This window comes from Tachysurus vachellii, chromosome 7 (assembly GCF_030014155.1).
Source record: "Tachysurus vachellii isolate PV-2020 chromosome 7, HZAU_Pvac_v1, whole genome shotgun sequence".
Taxonomy (NCBI): domain Eukaryota; kingdom Metazoa; phylum Chordata; class Actinopteri; order Siluriformes; family Bagridae; genus Tachysurus; species Tachysurus vachellii.
The window spans coordinates 28677901-28696344 of NC_083466.1; the positions used below are offsets into that span (position 1 = coordinate 28677901).

The following is an 18444-nucleotide window of genomic DNA, read 5'->3' on the forward strand; positions in this document are numbered from 1 at the left end:
AGAGAAATACAATTTCAATTCTCTATGTGTATGTACTGTACATGTGGAAGAGTTGCCAATAAAGAAAACTTGAACTTGAACGTGAACATGAACAACTTTATTAAAAGCTTTTTTCTCAGGTGTTAACATTTGTTACACTTTGCTTGCATATTTGGGCGTTGTTTGCTTTGGATGGTGGAAAATGTCTTATCTATTACTGAGCTAGTACTGTCAGTCTAGAGCCCTGAGCAAATTCCTCTACAAAAACCAGTGTGTCCAGTGTGTCAAGTTTTAAGCTTTAGGTGTGGCAGAAGGATTTGGTGATAGAAGCACAGAGATGGGGATCAGAAAAAATAGTGCTCTTTTATTAAATGAAAGGTGGTGCAATTGCCTTAATGAAAAAGCCAGAGACATCAGAAGTGAGGAAACTAGAGTGGATGCCAAATGTTGACATGAGAGGCACCTTGAAAGGAATCCAACTCCTGAACCTGTGATCTTTTGGGTAACATCAAATACTTTGAATATTAGTGAACAGTAGTAAATGCAAGAGTGCATACGGTAAGATTCCTGGAATAAGTTCTCTGAGAATCTAACAAAGTGAAACGAGGCTTTGCGTAAGTGCGGTTCTTCAGGGGATCCTCATGTGACTATCAATAGCAGCAAAAAAAAAATTAAAAATCCAAAGTGAGGCACAAGTGTAGAAATAAATATATTTATATATCAGGATTTTTAAAATTGTATTAAAGACACGGCTAAAGGCTAAATGATTAAAAATGATTATCATAAATGATTACCATAGTTCTAAGTATTTTACCAACTTTATTTAAAAACCTAGTCTTGGACTTGTCTTAGTGGACAGATGATCAGTGGTGCTGAGTTTTCAGCTCCTTCTTTGAGAGAGGGGCTGAAGAATGGATAAAGTTTCTCAGTGAACAACTGGCCAGTGAAAGAGTATATGTGAGACTTTGCATCAGCATCAAAGAAGGAGATCAGACCCTCCCCATAATCCACAAACACCCCCACCTTCTGAGGAGCCTGTTTCAGGGACAGAGGGATGGGAAGAGAATCCAGAGCTACATATTCAGTCTGATTATGAGACACACACCAAAATCCATTTTCAGGGCAGGCTGTAATTATTCCTTTCCTGTTAGCAGACTCTCTGACCACTCCTAAATCCCACCTGGTCTTCCCTCGGACCTGCACCTCATAGTAAAATCTCCCTGAGATGAATCCTTCCTTTCCGAGCACACAGACACAACGATCAAACCTCTCTGGGGTATCAGGGAGATTCTTTATTATGTTTGCACACGTGACCTCTGTGCCATCATTAGACAGGGTAAGAGAAGGATTCGCTGTATCAGGATCCAGAGTGACATCCACTAAGAGGAAAAAAAGAAAATTTACACTTTTTTTATCCAGTATACAGTCTACACTTATGTACTGTAGTTATATAGACAAGTAAATCACACTGACCTGCATGTTTTTGGATTGTTTTTAGTTCTGTTTATAAAAAAGGAAAAGAATGAATAAATAATTTTTTCCGCAATTGTGCTTACTTACTACAAAAACCCTTTGCTACTCAAGAACAAAGTAATTAATATATACTTACCATTTTGAACAAACATCTCCAGCCCATTATTTAGTGATTCTTGAATTATTTTTCTCCTCAGAGTCTCCACGCTAAAATGAGTGGTGATTGTGAGATCAGTCCAGTCCTGGGTGTGTGGAGGGCTGCACAGTGACGGGTAAATCTACAGTACAGCAGGAGAGAGGAGAAATCCCTCAGCATGGGGACTGCTGTCCTGTCATGTGCTGCATTGATATTGAGAAACAGAGGGACTCTGACCTGTAGAAGGTGGAGGTGATCCTCAATGTGTGAGAGCTGCTCCAGCTCAGTGTTTCTCCTCTTTAGCTCAGTGATTTCCTGCTTCAGCTCTTTAATGAACTCTTCAGCCTGCCTTTCTGCTGCTTTCTGCTTCTCCTCCATCATGTTAGGCAGCTCAGTCTGGCTTCTCTCAATGCAGCTCATCAGATTACTGAAGATCTCCACAAAGTCTGTTTTCTCCTTCTCTGTGGTTTTCTACAGGAAATCAACCAATGGATTTTTGTAAAGATCTTATAAATACATTTAACAGTTGTGTGTCATCAAGCAAATCATTTCATAGTGTCAGTAAATATCTAAAAATAAAAAGCAGTGTTCCACATATCTCAAGAATAATCCTCAAGTTCTTAGTTCTTCTAACTTCAGACTTTGACTTTAATCTTTATTACAGTGTCTAAATTAAGAAATGGTATTCATGATGCTTATATTTTAATGGCTTATTAACAGTGATTTCTCAGTCATCTTTAAAACAATTCAGCAACATTGACCTTGAGCTCATAATTTTGATAACAGAGGGGAAAAAACACAATTTTTTTCTTTTTTTTTAAAGCAGACTTCTAGCGTTTTCTAAAAGTTTAATTTTGAGACTATCATTGGTACATTTAGTAAATTTCACGACCTTGGTCATGAAAGAGAGATTATAAGAGAAGGCTTTACCTGGAGAATCTGAATGCCTGATGGTAGACATGAAGGATAAAAAAAAACGTTGTGAAATAGGTAGCTAACATTAGCCATCGTTCTAACAGTAAAATATCAGGACATGGCTAGTACACACCCAGTTTCAGTGTGATGGTCAGGTATGCCATACTGTACATTTGGACATTAGTGTATGTTTTACTATAAAGACTTTACTTTTTTGAGTTCTATATTATGTCTGATTTCTTCAATCATCTTCAGCCGTTCCTGGATCATCTGCTGAAAGACTTTGTGTATCATCCATAACTCGGTCTGTAAGAAAACAATACAAAGTAATGAAATTTGGGGATTTTTAACATTATTCTCTTTCTATATGTCTCTCACCTTATTATCTTCACTCTCCTCCTCTAGAGGAACAGTGTTGTGAGATTTGTGCTCTCCTTCAATACAGAACTGACACACACACGTCTGGTCGTCTCTACAGAACAGCTCCAGTGGTCTCTCATGTTTCTGACAGATGTAGTCCTCCAGGTTCTCCACAGGATCGATCAGTTTGTGCTTCATGAGTTTAGCTGTAGTGTTATGGAGCATCAGATGAGTGTTACAGTAAGAAACACCACAGTGCAGACAGGACTTTAGAGCCTCCAGCTTTTCCACAGTACACGAGTCACATAGAACTTTCTTAGTCTTCAGGGGAAACTGCTGTTTGAACTGAGCAGCCAGTTTAGAGATGAAAGTATTGACACGTAGTTCAGGACATTTAGGGAATTCCTCCTTACACTCTGGACACTGGCAGTGTAAACTGATGTGCCAGAACTCTTTGAGACAGATCATACAGTAGTTGTGTCCACATGGAGTAGTGACTGGATCAGTGAACACATCCAGACAGATGGGACACTGGAGCTCATCTTCACACAGAACACTGCTGGAGGAAGCCATGACTGACACAGAGGGTACAAAAATGAGTATAATTTAAGACAAAAGAAAACAACCCACAATCAGCAAAACACAGCACTGTATTATCACAATTCTAAGGAGTTAACAATGATCAAGTGTGTGCTCAGGTACTAGCCTCCTTTGTTCCCTTGAGCGCCACAGAGTGGAGACACCCTAATATCAACCAGCAGACCAAATTTGGTTGGAAACCAAGGCCTTTTGTAACCACCAATAATGCTTAGCCCCAGATACATCAGGCTAAAAAACTCTCACACAAATAAATTATGTGGTAGCTTAGTGGTTAAGGTGTTGGATTACTGATTAGAAGGTTGTAAGTTCAAATCCCAGGCCTCCAAATTGCCCCTGAGCAAGGCCCTTAAACCTCAATTGCTCAGTTGTATAAAATGAGATTAAATTTCTATTATCCAGTCTCCCTGGATAAGGTTGTCTGCCAAATGCTGTAAATGTAAAATGCCTCTGATATCCCCTCCACCTGCACCACTTGACAGTGACGGACAGACAGCATAACTTGAATAGCTTATAAAACAGAAGAGATATAGTCCAGAGGAACAGTGCAGGATTGCAGACCAAAGTGACCAGGACCCCAAACACAAGGACCAGGACCTCAGCCTAGGGGTGGGCCATGAAAGAACAATACTCCCTGAGTTGGCACCTTTGGGGGTGGGCAGCGATGGTGTAGTGTATATTTTAATTTATCATGAGTGTTATATGTGCTTTCATGGTAGATTCTGTATGTCAGACTAGGGAGAGAGAGAACAGGAGGAAATGTCCCTACCATAAACATTCCTACCACAAATGTTCCTGCCATAAACATTCTATGTGTTAAAAAGATGGGAACTAAGGGGAGTGTGGGTGTATGTGCTTGATAAGATCTGACTTTATTGAGGTGACTGAGAGGTCACAGAAACACAAGCACACACACATACCAACACACACATACACACACCAGGCTTCACAAGCACACACCTAGGGTATAAAAGGGAGACTAATCTTTGCCTCTTCACTGTGTAGACTTGGCACTCTACACTGTTTGGAAGACGCCTTTTTTCTGCAGCAAAATAAATACCATTTTTACTTCTTTGTTTTTACCACCAACTCTGAGTCTGACTGTGTTTTTATATGTAAATCAAAAATGCCACCACCGTGGTCAATCCAGTTATTAGCACAAACTATACAAATGCCTTTCTTTAACAGTCCTTCATTCTGTGTTGCTAAATTCAGTTTTTAATCCTGTGTTGTTTCCTGGTTCTTTATGTTAAATTAGACGATCATTTGAAATCTTTTTACTAGCTCACGTTTCGAATTTGTCTGCCATTGCCTTTTAAATAAAAAGCTAAACTGCATTTGCATTCACTTCAGCCTCTTTGTCATGTCAGAGGCATGAAGAAAAAATAGAGTACATAACAGCATCAATTTTATGTCAAGAATAAATCATTTTAGTACAACTCCACCTCCTACAGGTACAAACCAAGTCAACAATGTCATCAGAGATACCTCTCCATCTAAAAAAAACAACATATGAATGGTGGATGTAAAGTAAAAAAAAAAAAAAATTCAAATAGTACTAACAAAAAAACTGAAATTTAGTATTTGAGTTGCCACATTTTATCTCTCCAAAAACCGGCTTCTTAAATCTGCTCATATAGAAATAATGTTAAACTTTGACAGTAGATGAGACAATACATAAACAGTTACCTGTGCTGATTTTTAAAGAAAGCTTATAAAAGCTTTAACCAGGAGATTGTGTCCTGCTGTAAGGAAAGGAATTTTGGAAGTGCGAAGTGTCCTTGCACTTAACTTTCATTTCTCCTCAGTGACATCATGAGGCCACTCCCAGAGACTGCATTTTTCATGGCATATTTCTAGTGCACAGTTTTTCTATCAGACAGAAGACATTTGCCTATTATTATTTTGTGTCTTGTAGATAGACAGATAGATAGATAGATAGATAGATAGATAGATAGATAGATAGATAGATAGATAGATAGATTAGATAGATTAGATAGAAATTAAACTAATGTATTTGAAAGTGAAAGAACATGCTGGAGTCTCATTTGCCTCTTTATTCTCAAGATATTTGTTTTTGTCAGACTTGTTCAACCACATACTGACATTTACTTTCATCCTGCACTGAATTCCATTACATTGCATTAAAGATTCCTGTCATTTTCTTATTGTGTAAAATTCAGAGCGTTTCTACTGAATGAAATGAACAGTCATGGCTGGGACATGCTCGTTTAACAGAGAATGCTTTCAAATGTGTGATCTAAGAGCAAAGACAAAGACAAAAAAAACATTTAAGAAGTCAGTTAACAATTTCAGCAATATATTCTGCATTTAGATCTGATTTTAATTATTGTAAACACCCAAAAAAGATTGTAACAGGATCTGATTTGGAAAGTTGTATATATTATGCACTTGTAACCTAATCAATTAATCAATACTTTATTACTTGTTGTTAAAGTCAATGATTAAGTAGAAGATGTTAACAGAGATTTATAACAACTATTATTACACTAATTAACAGGACAGATTGTCAGTCCTGAGCCTTTATTGCCACGATTAGTGCAAGGGCTGAAGAGTGGATAGATTTTCTCGATAAAATTCTGACCGGTGAAAGAATAGATATGAGACTTGGCTTCAACATCACAGAAGGAGATCAGACCCTCCTCATGGTCCACAAACACCCCGACCTTCTGAGGAGCCTGTTTTATGAAGAGGAGGATAGGAGGAGAGTCCCAAGCTGAATGTTCGGTTTCATTTTTCAGACCCAGACACCAGAATCCATCTTCAGGGCTGGCTTCAATCTCCTCTTTCCTTTTAACAGACTCTCTGGCCACTCCTAAAACCCACTCAGTCCCTCTGACCTGCACCTCATAGTAAAATCTCCCTGAGGTGAATCCCTCATTTCCCAACACACAGAGACAATGATCAAACCTCTCTGGATTATCAGGGAGTTTCTGTCTCTTGTCTCCACATGTAACTTGTTTCCCATCATCAGACAGGATGAGATAAGGATTCGCTGTATCAGGATCCAGAGTCACATCCACTGAGAGAGGAAAACATGATTTGTATTTACTGTAAAAGTACATCATGTAAAAGTGAATATTTTCTTTGTGATCAGTAAATTCTCACATACCTGCATATTGCTGGAATCCATTTAGTTCTATTTGGAAAAGAAATAATAAATAATATTATTTGCTGCTATGATTTGATGTGAACTGTAACAATAAACACTAACAGTTTTACAATGTGCTGTGGAGCAAATCCTTGTGCATGTTGAGATGTGGAGCTGCTGTGGATCTGACTTGTTCCAGCACTTTCCACAGAGGCTTGTCTAGATTGAGAGCTAAGGAATTTAGAGGCCAAAGCATCCATTAAAACTATTTGTTATGTTCCTACAACAATGTTTAGATAGGTAACGTGTGTAAAACTGATATCCACATGAAGTTCTGGAGCCTACAGAGCATTCTGGTGCTATAACTTTCTCAAGTAAATACAGTACCTCAAATGTCTAGCCATACATGTGAGGTTAAAGAACATGGGATTTGTTGGAACATGCATTCTTCAAGGTCCATTTCCAGTGCTTGAATGTGCCCATTGGGGAAGGGGCAGGATCCCGGGCTCTTATTACCATTGCCAGGCGGTGAACTAACCCAGCCACTGAAGAGTTAACTCTCAGCGCCAGTCCCAAGCTCAGATATAATAGGAGGGTATAATCAGGAAATGCATAGGGCGTAAAGTTTGTGTCAAAACAAATTGTGTGGACCAAATGATCCGCTGGAGCGACTCCAGACAGGGAAGCAGCCAAAAGAACAAAAACATTTTCTACAAATTGTGCAGGTTTAATATTTTACTCTTGAAATTACTCATTTTAAAATGGTAAATAGAAACACCTGAGATTTTACTTCCAATTTAAGAACAAACCATGTGCAAAAGGAAAACTGTCCTGAACTAAGGATCAATCCTTTAATCCAAAAGAAGTTACCGTATACCGTGAAATCTGTAACAAACAAGTCCTAATAAATGATAGTGAGACTATGATTTTTTTAAATGAGCTACAGTACAAAAAGGGGGCACGGTGGCTTAGTGGTTAGCACGTTCGCCTCACACCTCCAGGGTTGGGGGTTCGATTCCCGCCTCCGCCTTGTGTGTGTGGAGTTTGCATGTTCTCCCCGTGCCTCGGGGGTTTCCTCCGGGTACTCCGGTTTCCTCCCCCGGTCCAAAGACATGCATGGTAGGTTGATTGGTATCTCTGGAAAATTGTCCGTAGTGTGTGTGTGTGCCCTGTGATGGGTTGGCACTCCGTCCAGGGTGTATCCTGCCTTGATGCCCGATGACGCCTGAGATAGGCACAGGCTCCCTGTGACCCGAGGTAGTTCGGATAAGCGGTAGAAAATGAGTGAGAGTGATCTCACTCAGAGTGAGTGATCTCACTGAGAGTGAACTACAAAAAGTTCTTTCACAAGGCTCCCTGGTTCTTACAAGGTTCATCTCCTTGGCAGGGTGATGATTTGCCCTACAGCAACTGGCTGTGACAATGTCTGAGTTGTTTAATTGTATACTACATGACACTCAGCAGCACCATTCCATTGTTTAGGTCTCATTTACTGATTGTCTGTTCTCGACAATTTAATTTTAGGTTTTGTAACATTAAATCCAATATCTCACTAATCTAGCTCTTCCAAAGAGACCATGTTTACCAAAAAAAAAACCAACACAAAGATGTTATAAAGCAGTGAATACTTACTGATCTCATCAATCTTGTCTACTTCCTCACTGAGCATCTCCTGAACCTTTGTTCTAATCAGAGTCTCCACACTAAGAGGAAAGTTGATACGAAAGTCAGTCCAGTCCTGGGTGTGTGGAGGGATGCGGAGTGACGGGTAAATCTACAGTACAGCAGGAGAGAGGAGAAATCCCTCAGCATGGGGACTGCTGTCCTGTCATGTGCTGCATTGATACTGAGAAACAGAGGGACTCTGACCTGTAGAAGGTGGAGGTGATCCTCAGTGTGTGAGAGCTGCTTCAGCTCAGTGTTTCTCCTCTTTAGCTCAGTGATTTCCTGCTTCAGCTCTTTAATGAACTCTTCAGCCTGCCTCTCTGCTGCTTTCTGCTTCTCCTCCATCACTTTAGGCAGCTCAGCCTGGCTTCTCTCAATGCAGCTCATCAGAGCTCTGAAGATCTCCACAAAGTCTGCTTTCTCTGTGATTTTCTGCAGGAGATCAAAGATTGACATGAATTTTATCTTTTAAATGAAAAATAAAATTTTATTTCGACTTACTTTATTTAGCTTTACAGAGCGTGTGAATTCCTCAATCTTCCTCAGTCTGTACTGTATCATCTGCTCAGCTTCTGCTTTTATTAACCACAACTCAGTCTATGAGGAAAAAGTGAGGCATACAAAAGTCACTTATTGTTCTATGATAGTTTGATCATTGTAACCTGTTTTCTAAATCTGTATCACCTTAATTGATCCAACTTCCATCTCTAGAGGAACAGTGTTGTGAGTTTTGTGCTCTACTTCAGTACAGAACTGACACACACACGTCTGGTCGTCTCTACACAACAGCTCCAGGGGTCTCTCATGTTTCTGACAGATGTAGTCCTCCAGGTTCTCCACAGGGTCGATCAGTTTGTGCTTCATGAGTTTAGCTGTAGTTTTATGGAGCATCAGATGAGTGTTACAGTAAGAAACTCCACAGTGCAGACAGGACTTTATAGCCTCCAGCTTTTCCACAGTACATGAGTCACATAGAACCTTCTTAGTCTTCAGGGGAAACTGCTGTTTGAACTGAGCAGCCAGTTTAGAGATGAAAGTATTGACACGTAGTTCAGGACATTTAGGGAATTCCTCCTTACACTCTGGACACTGGCAGTGTGAACTGCTGTCCCAGAACTCTTTGAGACAGAACATACAGTAGTTGTGTCCACACGGAGTAGAGACTGGATCAGTGAACACATCCAGACAGATGGGACACTGGAGCTCATCTTCACACAGGACACTGCTGGAGGAAGCCATGACTGACACAGAGGGTACAATGTAAACATTGACAAAATATTTGATTAATTAAGTAAATCAGTAAGACTCAAAACCAACAACGTCAATTTATCTATCCCAAAACAAGCATCTTAAATCTGTTCACAGATCTGCTAAATGAATAAACATTTCACTAGACAATACATTAACAGTTAATATTAGAAATGTTCTGAACACAAAGTTACCTGTGCTGATTTTTTTTTTAAGAAACACTGAAAAAGCTTTAACCAGGAGTTTGTGTCCTGCTGAAAAGAAAGGAATTCTGATTAGGAAGTCTGCTTTCATTTCTCCTGTGACATCACGAGGCCACTCCCAGAGACTGAACCTTTAATGGCACATTTTAGTGCACAGTTTTGCCATCGGGTGGCAGACATTTGCATATCATTCCTTGTTTCTTATATACAGTTGAAACCAGATATTTACATACATTTCAAAAAAAAAAAACACAAAAACTTTTATTTCTTTACTGTCGTACATTAAATCAGAGTAAACATTTTCTGTTTTAAATCAATAAATATTAACATATTTTATGCATTTGTCAAATGTCAGAATCGAGCGAGGGAGAATTTTTATATATTTTTATTATCACTTTCATCAAAGTCAGAAGTATACATACACTTCCTTAGTATTTGGTGGAATTTTGCCCCGAAACTGTTTCACTTGGGCCAAATGTTTTGGGTGTCCTTCCACAAGCTTTCTACAATAGTTTGCTGGAATTTTGGCCCACTCCTCTTGACAGAACTGGTTTAACCGGGTCAGGTTTGTAGGCCTTCTTGCTCGCACTCGCCTTTTCAGTTCCGCCCACAAATTTTCTATGGGATTGAGATCAGGGCTTTGTGATGGCCGCTCCAATACCTTGACTTTGTTGTCCTTAAGCCAGTTTGTAACTAATTTGGAGGTATGCTTGGGGTCATTGTCCATTTGGAAGACCGACCCATTTGCACCCAAGCTTTAACTTCCTGGCTGATGTCTTCAAATGTTGCTTTAGTATATCCACATAATTATCTTTTCTCATGATGCCATCTATTTTGTAAAGTCCCTTCTGAGCAAAGCAGCCCCACAACATTATACTACCACCCCCATGCTTCACAGTTGGGATGGTGTTCTGAGGCTTCAACGCTTCGCCCTTTTTCCTCCAAATATACCGTTTATCATTACGGCCGAACAGTTCAATTTTTGTTTCGTCAGACCACAGGACATGTCTCCAGAAATTAAGATTTTTCCCCCATGTGCAGTTGCAAACTGTAGTCTGGCTTTTTTATGGTGGTTTTGAAGTAATGGCTTTCTCCTCCCAGAGTAACCTTTCAGCTCATGGCGGTACAGTATTCGTTTTACTGTGGATAATGACTCTGTCTTACCAGTTTCAGCCAGCATCTTCACAAGATCTTTTGCTGTTGTCCTGGGGTTGATTTGCACATTTCGCACCAAAATACGTTCCTCTCTGGGACTCGGAATCCGTCTCCTTCCTGAGTGCTACGACGGTTGTACATTCCCATGTTTTTTATACTTGCGTATTTTGTCTGAACGGATGAACGTGGGACCTTCAGGCATCTGGAAATTGCACCTAAGGATGAGCCACACTTGTGGAGGTCAACAATTCTTTTTCTGATGTCTTGGTGGATTTCTCTTGATTTTCCCATGATGTCAAAGAAAGAGGCTCTGTGTTTGAGGTGTGCCTTTATATGCATCCACAGGTGTGCCACCAATTAACTCAGATGGAATCAATTAACCTATCAGAAGCTTCTTAAGCTCAGAATGGAATCATCTGGAGTTTTTTTTTTGTTTGTTTAAAGGCACGATAAACTTTGTGTATGTATACATCTGACTTTGATGAAAGTGATAATAAAAATACATAAAAATTCGGACATTTAAGAAATGCAAAAAATATGTTAATATTTATTGATTTAAAACAGAAAAAGTTTACTCTGATTTAATGTATGACAGTAAAGAAATAAAAGTTTTTGTGTTTTTTTCTGAAGTGTATGTAAATATCTGGTTTCAACTGTATATACGGTATAAACTTTGTGTTACTCTTGATGTAATTCAACTGTTTTTAAAATAAAATTCTCTTATGCTTGTAATAATAATATATTAATTCTTAATTAAAATTATTAATTAATAATTAATATAGTTTAAGTTATAACACTATTTTTTAATGAGATGGGTTTTTTTTGACACTGTGCCATGGCAACTATGCTACGGTAATTAAAACAAGACCAGTGTCTGAGGCACATGAGGAAACACACCAGTTCTATTGGCCAACATAAGGGCAGACCAAAAGTTGTTAGGATTAATTAATATCGTCTCTGTGGGAAGAACACAGAGACGATATTAATTAATCCTAACAACTTTTGGGACGTTCCTCCTTCCTCCTGTGGGACGAATTGTTTCAATGCTAGAAAATCTACCTCCATCTCCATGGCCATCAAGAACCGCATGAGAGAGGCATCCATTGGGAGTGTATTTTGACAACAACTTGAGTGGGAACAAAAGTCAGAAACTTGGGTCCTTCCCACAGATGAAGGGAATGAAGCGTCCAGCATTTAACCATTATTACCCTGGACAGGTGGTTCACAGGGTGCTCTTGAGGAATTGGAATGGTCTCATGTACATTAGGCCTAATTCAATAACATTAGTTTTTGCTGATACTCAACAGCCTCGGAGTCTGAAAACTGATTAAGCTTGATGACCGTCATAGCAGCAAGAATCAAATCTACATGTTCAAGAGAGAACTGTGCCTGCATTGTGGTCAAAATTGGTTCTCTAAGTAGGAGATACAGTAGCACATTCTGTTTGAGGTTCAACCTGAGCCCCAAATGCCTGATGTGGATCTTGATGCTGTGCTTAAAACTCTTTTGGCTGAGCTAGGAAGAGCCAATCATCTCTGTAATTCAGTATGTGAATCCCCTGAAGTTGCAGAGGACCAAGAGCTGCATCCATGCACATCTTGTAGGTGCATAGTCATAAAGCTAAACCGAAAGGAAGAATTCAATATTCCTAAGTTTGCATTCTTTAGATTGACATTCTTGAAACATCATTAGGAGTTCCACAGGTCACACCCCAATAGACCAGCAGCCTGGTCCCGTGGATGACCTTGTCTTAGATACTTTAGATGCGGTGGCTCTGTGACATCTCAACCACCTATGCCACCATCCCATCACCACAAGAGGGATCTCTTGCCAGATTATTGAACTGCTTCCAGGACACAGACATTAAAGCCATGCTCACTTCACGTTTAAAGTTCTGTGACATACTATTGCCTAACTTTGTCGATGACCTTGATTTGTGTTCTTGCTACTGTGTTCTCATTTTTGTGTTTCAGATCTGTTTGTCAGTGTCAGTTTTGTTTTTGATTTATTTGCGTCTCCTGTTACTTGCCTTTGTATTTGGATTTCAATAAAGATCTGCAAATTTGTTTGAGATTCACATCTCTAAGTGTTTCCTCACAGCAGCACTTTGTCCTTCTCCTTTATTCCCATTCATTTGAGCCACAGATGCCTCTCTGTGTGAACCAGGCACAGGCCATTTTCTTTGTGTGATATCCAGCTAAATCTGAGTTCTTTTGTTGTTGATGTTTTCCTGATAAAATGCACTGTTTTTAAAAGATGTGATGTTTTCTTTTGCTTGATGATGCTTTTCAAAAGTGTCAGCAAGAAAAACAGAAAATCCCCATTAGCATTCTGTTATGATTTGTGTATAATGTTCTCTACATACCGAAATATTTTCTTGTTATTATACATTATACATGTTATATTGCACATGTACAGATGCTGATGGGGATTTTTCCTCTCTCTGGCAACACTGCACGTCTGTACTGTAAAAACGCAGACATGAGCATTTTTGATTATTATGTTTTATTGAACAGATCAAACCATTAGAACAAACCTATACAGTATGGAGTGTGTGTGTGTGTGATTGTGTGTTTTCAGCCACACAGGTTAAGTGCAGTTTGCTTTCTGCATCTCGAGTCATTTACACACAAACGAAGAAATAAAGCATATTAAAACCAGGCTTGCTAAAAATGTGGTCAGGTTTCAAAACACGCTGGAACTTTCTTTAGGAAGGACAAAAATGCCCTCATTCCCTTTAATTCTAGCATTTACATGGGGGGGGGGGGGGGGTGTAAATGGCACATTACTACCTCATTACCTACAAACTACTGTTAAGCCAAATATGTGCATAAAGAGTTACAAAACATTTCTTTCCCTCAAAAATATTTCAAAATTCTCCTTTTCTACTTTCACAATAGGGCCAAAATCAGACAATAGAAAGCTGAGGTTAAGATGAGGATTTAGGACAAAAAGGAGAAAATATAAGCAGAATGATGGTCTGGATCGGTCTAGTGAAGGAAAAGCAGACCAAAAAAAAAGCATGAAAGCAAAAAAAAAAAAAAAAAAACATTTAGTGCAAGTCCAGTTACAAGCTGTTACACAAACACACACTTCTCAGTTCATTCAATCTATTTTGCATAAATTCTCCATCAAAAATGAAAAAAGAATGAACAAACAAATAACGTGTGAACGGTTTGGAAGCAGCGAGATGAAGATGAAGATCTGAGTGGGTGACAAAAATGAGACAGATATGTTCGAACTGTTAGCTTTAGCGAATTCAGGAAACTCCTCCCCAGTGAAAGGTGCTCAGGAAAAAAAAAACACACGTTTTGGGCTTTAGTGTGAAATCTGTAGTCATGAAAGGGATTATTTACAGCTGGACGTTTTCTATACACACACACACACATATGTCTATATACAGTACACCAGCCAAAGAAAAGGGGAACGTTCTTCACTTTTGGCCTAATATAGGCTTTGCACGTACAAAAGCACACCTGCAAAACTCGAATCACAAAATTCTATAATAAATACCGGCCTGCGCTGTAGATCATAAGATCAGTGAGGTTCATTTGGATAATGCTTTGTTTCTGTCTCATTCCATCGACATTATTCACTGCTCAGTTTAACCTATCATTTCTATGATAGTAAGAGCAATTTATTTAAAAGAAAAAGAGAAGAGAGCGAGAGAGAGAGAGAGAGAGAGAGAGAGAGAGAGAGAGATGTTGTGAGGGATTTTTGTTGCAGTTTCTATGAAAAAACTAACAAAGCAAACAAACAAAAAACAAACAGACAATCCCAAAGCTAATGTCTTGTGTCCTCTGGAGACTTTTTTTTTTGTCCCTTACCACCCTAACACCCCACCAACCAAATAAAACAACAACACAATGCCTTGTGAGCTTTTTGTCCTGTTGTTCTATAACAAAATTAAACAAATGTCTCAAGTGTCTTAAGTTGAGTTGAGTTTTGTTTTTTTTATGTAGTTCGAATTAAAGTTCGAAAGTAAGACCACAAACAAGAACAATCACCAATCAAACACAAGGAAATAAACAAAAAAATACTGAACATGTCTGGCAAGGGAATTTTTTTATAGTATTGTCAAGCAAGACAAACAAACAAATGTCTTCAGAGAGCTTTTGTTACAGTGATGTAAAGGTAAACAAACAAATAAACAAAGTGGCTTAGTGGCTTTTTGCTATAGAATTATAAAGCAAAACAAACAAACAAACAAACAAATAAATATATTGGCTTTTTGTTGTAGTGTTGTAGAGTAAAACAAACAAACAAACATACAAGCAAACAAATGTATTAGGGCTTTGTGTTGCAGTGTTGTAAAGTAAAACAAACAAACAAACAAACAAACAAACAGAAACTAATGTATTCAGGGCTTTTTAGTGTTTTAAAGCAAAACAAACAAACAAATGTATTGAGGGATATTCGCTATAGCATTGTAAAGCAAAACAAACAAACAAACAAACAAACAAACAAAGTCTTGTGAGGACTTTTGGCTTTACTCTCCGTCTGTCATCCTGCCATCCATATTTTTTTAACAATTCCCACAAAAACCCTGCTGTGTTTCTACTGAATTTCACACAGTAAGTGAGGAAGATCTTTCTATTTCTTTTTGACTCAGTAGAGGACAGAATCCTGTGATTTCTTATTGCATCAGAAGCTGAGAATGTGGATGAACAAAAGAGAAATTACAGATAGGGAATTCTTGTCCCTTTGGCTGTATGGATAAACATGGCTACTCCTGAATTCCATGCTCATCTTGGTCATTTCCACAAACTCTAACCACATCTTCACCGCCAATCTTAAAAATAACATAACTCATGGATGAGTGACGGATTCAGACCCCTGCAGCACCACTCGCTCAGGCCTGAGAGAAAGAAAAGAGCTCTACATCAACTCAAACAAATGAGGAAAAGATGGAAGAAAGAACAAAATATATGAGACTTTATAAAGAAACAGGTAAAATATCACACCACAATTACCACCACAGACATCTAAAAAACATGACCTCTATATTCTCTCTGAGACAGCCAATCAGAGTGCATTGACCAGTCACATGACAGGAAGTAAAAATGGTCCCTGGGCATCAGTGAAAGTGAAAGTGCTGAAGATGTCCCATCATCCCAAGAGACAGGAAGGAAAGAGAGAAGAATAAAGTGTGTGTGTGTGTGTGTGTGTGTGTGTCAACTCTCTTGAGCATTTAATAAATGGATGAAATTTATTTTTTAATTTATTTATGTAACAAACGGGTTAAAGCCATGTGTGTGTTTGAGAGAGAGAGAAAGACAGAGGGGTAGTGGAGGGTGTCTGTGTGTTATGTGTATGTGTGTGTGTATGTGTGTGTGTGCGAAACAGAAATAGAGAGAGAGAGATGGTTAGAGAGGTTTTGCTGTGCTGATGATTAATATGTGCAGTTTCACTGTTCCTCCTGTCTGGGAGTGTTAGGGTCACAGGTGGGTGTGGCCTAAAAGGCTTTGTCCATTCAGGTGTGTGGAGTTAAAGGCAGCCTCCGTTCTGGTGGGCGGAGCTAAAGATCATCAGCTACTCAGGTATCCGTGCAGTTCCCTCGATGTGATGCTGAGCACAACTCCTGAGTGGTTGCCTTTCAAAAAAAGAAAAAAACAAAATTTTTTGAACAAACTTACATTCACACGGTTGGGTCATGTGATGCACTCACTGTAACCATGACAACACTTCCCATTGCTAGCTAGTAGATTATCTTTATTATGATTATCTGCCAGAAATACAGATAAAATAAATGATGAGGAAGTTGTTTCTACTCAGCTGTTGTTTTTTATCCACTATGTTTGTTATTCTCACGTATCCCTCAACCTGAAACCTGATTGGTCAGGAGTTTAAACAGCCCTAGATGTGAGTCAGCGCTTTTGAAAACAAATCACCTTACGAGCTATTGCTAGATTCCAGACAATATAAGCACACACTTATCCAGCAACATTCAAAGAATTTTCAGGTTATCTATGGATTCTTGTGAACGTCTGGTGGATGGAGCTACACGTGCAAATCAAATCGATGGTATATTGTGTGCTTTTTTACCACCACCGAGTTTCTGTATCGCATCACTTATTAAAAAAAATAAAAAATAATTCACAAGGTGTGACAGTACCTCGTCCGTTACCCAGAGTCTGTGAGTCGAGGTCATCGTCGATAAACTCCTCCCCCTGGATGATGTGTTGTGTGTCGTCGCTGTGATTGACAGGACTGGTCATTTCCTGCTCCTTTTCGTTGTGCATCTGTGCGTAGACGTTACGTCCCGGCATCTTCCTGAAACGCCAGAAAGGTTAATGATCATTAAGAAGCCGTGAACGTGGGATTCCCAGGAGATGTGATGAACTTCTCGGAGAACCATCAGTGTTGAATGATGTGGATTTGAGGAACAAAATGCTGTTTTAGGAACATTCAGGAAACCAAACAATTCCTGTTTTGGCTTATAAACATGATTAGTGTCTGCTGTACATGTAACTGTGAACAAGCTGTTGCTATAGAAATGATAATATAAACAAACCTGCACTAATATCCTTCGGACCAATCAGAACGCAGATATGTGGTGTTATGTGGCAGATATGTGGTGTTTTTATGTCATTTTTTCGCATTATGAAATATGGTTTGTTATTTTAGAGTTAAGCCTGAAGATTGTCTCGACTCTTCTGTGGGGTTTTAGGACTTCTGATAAATACTGAGAAACATTTCTGAGTTTAATTCCCAGCTACGTTGCTATCAAACTTGCGAAGGTCACATGACATGACATCGCATCAGACACCGGGATCACCAGTTGAGGAAACATCTTCAACCAGAGCTTCCTTAACCAGGAACCGAAGGAAACTCTGGGTTTTATTTGAAGGCCACCGTCTGGAGATGATGCAATAGGAACGATGATGTCAGTAAATGTGACAAAATATCTGGTGGAAACGTCACTGATTTGCTGGTTCCTGAAGGTTCCTCTGTTTGGTTTAGATCTCAAACAGCAACCAGTTTCCTGGTACTAAAGGTTCTGCTACTTGGTGCGAGCCTTAGTTCAGATTTACATGGATTTGTTTATTTGTATAATTAATCATAATAAATATTAATGATAATAACTGATCAGAAGTGGAATAAAAGATGAGGTGAAAATGTACCTTTTAAACTTGTAGAGGAGGAAGAGTCCTGTACTGATGAAGGTGATGAGAAGAATGCCAGCCAAAGCCCAGAACCCGGGACTGGCAGCACCGATCCGAGAGTCTGTGGCCCATGAGAACACACACACACACACACACACACACACACAGATATGAATGAGTCTAAATAATAGGAGTTTTGTACTTTATCTTCCAGCATGAAGAAATTCACACACACACACACTTTTTCCATCATGGTTATGTATTTCTATTATCATGCGCACAAAGAGCTGAAACATGCCAACACACACAGCACGAGAGAAAGCATCACACTGCACCCAAAGGATTTCAGAGGACGTCCAACATTTCTACTGAACTTCCATTCAGTCCCACTTCCACTGTGGTGTTAATATGAAGCTCATATGAAAGTAGACAATCAGTACTTTAAGAATTTGTAGAGTTTCATCACTATTTCTGTTTTTCTCTACAATACTAGAG

The 18444-nt window shown here is 39.1% G+C and overlaps 3 protein-coding genes across 4 annotated transcripts in view; all 3 read right to left on the reverse strand.

Moving 5' to 3' along the window:
- Positions 1-75: 75 nt before the first annotated feature.
- On the reverse strand, positions 76-5270 carry LOC132849107 (E3 ubiquitin-protein ligase TRIM39-like). 2 transcript variants are annotated; one of them, XM_060875298.1, is made up of 8 exons: positions 5150-5182; positions 4923-4956; positions 2882-3438; positions 2714-2809; positions 1826-2059; positions 1589-1730; positions 1453-1479; positions 76-1358 (listed from the first exon to the last, which is right to left on the reverse strand). In XM_060875298.1, exons 3-8 carry the CDS (start codon positions 3434-3436, stop codon positions 811-813), a joined length of 1602 nt encoding a protein of 533 aa, XP_060731281.1. In that variant the 5' UTR covers positions 3437-3438; positions 4923-4956; positions 5150-5182; the 3' UTR covers positions 76-810. The 2 variants fall into 2 exon arrangements, with proteins under 2 accessions (XP_060731281.1, XP_060731282.1); XM_060875299.1 differs by lacking the exon at positions 4923-4956 and having other exon boundaries at positions 5150-5270.
- A 329-nt stretch (positions 5271-5599) lies between these two features.
- On the reverse strand, positions 5600-9774 carry LOC132849116 (E3 ubiquitin-protein ligase TRIM39-like). The gene is made up of 7 exons (XM_060875316.1): positions 9680-9774; positions 8922-9478; positions 8739-8834; positions 8442-8669; positions 8205-8346; positions 6594-6620; positions 5600-6503 (listed from the first exon to the last, which is right to left on the reverse strand). The coding sequence occupies exons 2-7, from the start codon at positions 9474-9476 to the stop codon at positions 5971-5973; spliced, it is 1581 nt and encodes a 526-aa protein (XP_060731299.1). The 5' UTR covers positions 9477-9478; positions 9680-9774; the 3' UTR covers positions 5600-5970.
- A 3563-nt stretch (positions 9775-13337) lies between these two features.
- sorcs2 (sortilin-related VPS10 domain containing receptor 2) overlaps positions 13338-18444 on the reverse strand; it is a 155153-nt gene continuing 150046 nt past the window's right edge. Inside the window, exons 25-27 of the mRNA XM_060875329.1 lie at positions 17968-18070; positions 16959-17116; positions 13338-16436 (exon numbers count right to left, since the gene is read on the reverse strand). Coding sequence (XP_060731312.1) covers positions 16372-16436; positions 16959-17116; positions 17968-18070 — 326 coding nt within the window. The 3' untranslated portion in view covers positions 13338-16371. The remainder of the gene's footprint in view (positions 16437-16958; positions 17117-17967; positions 18071-18444) is intronic.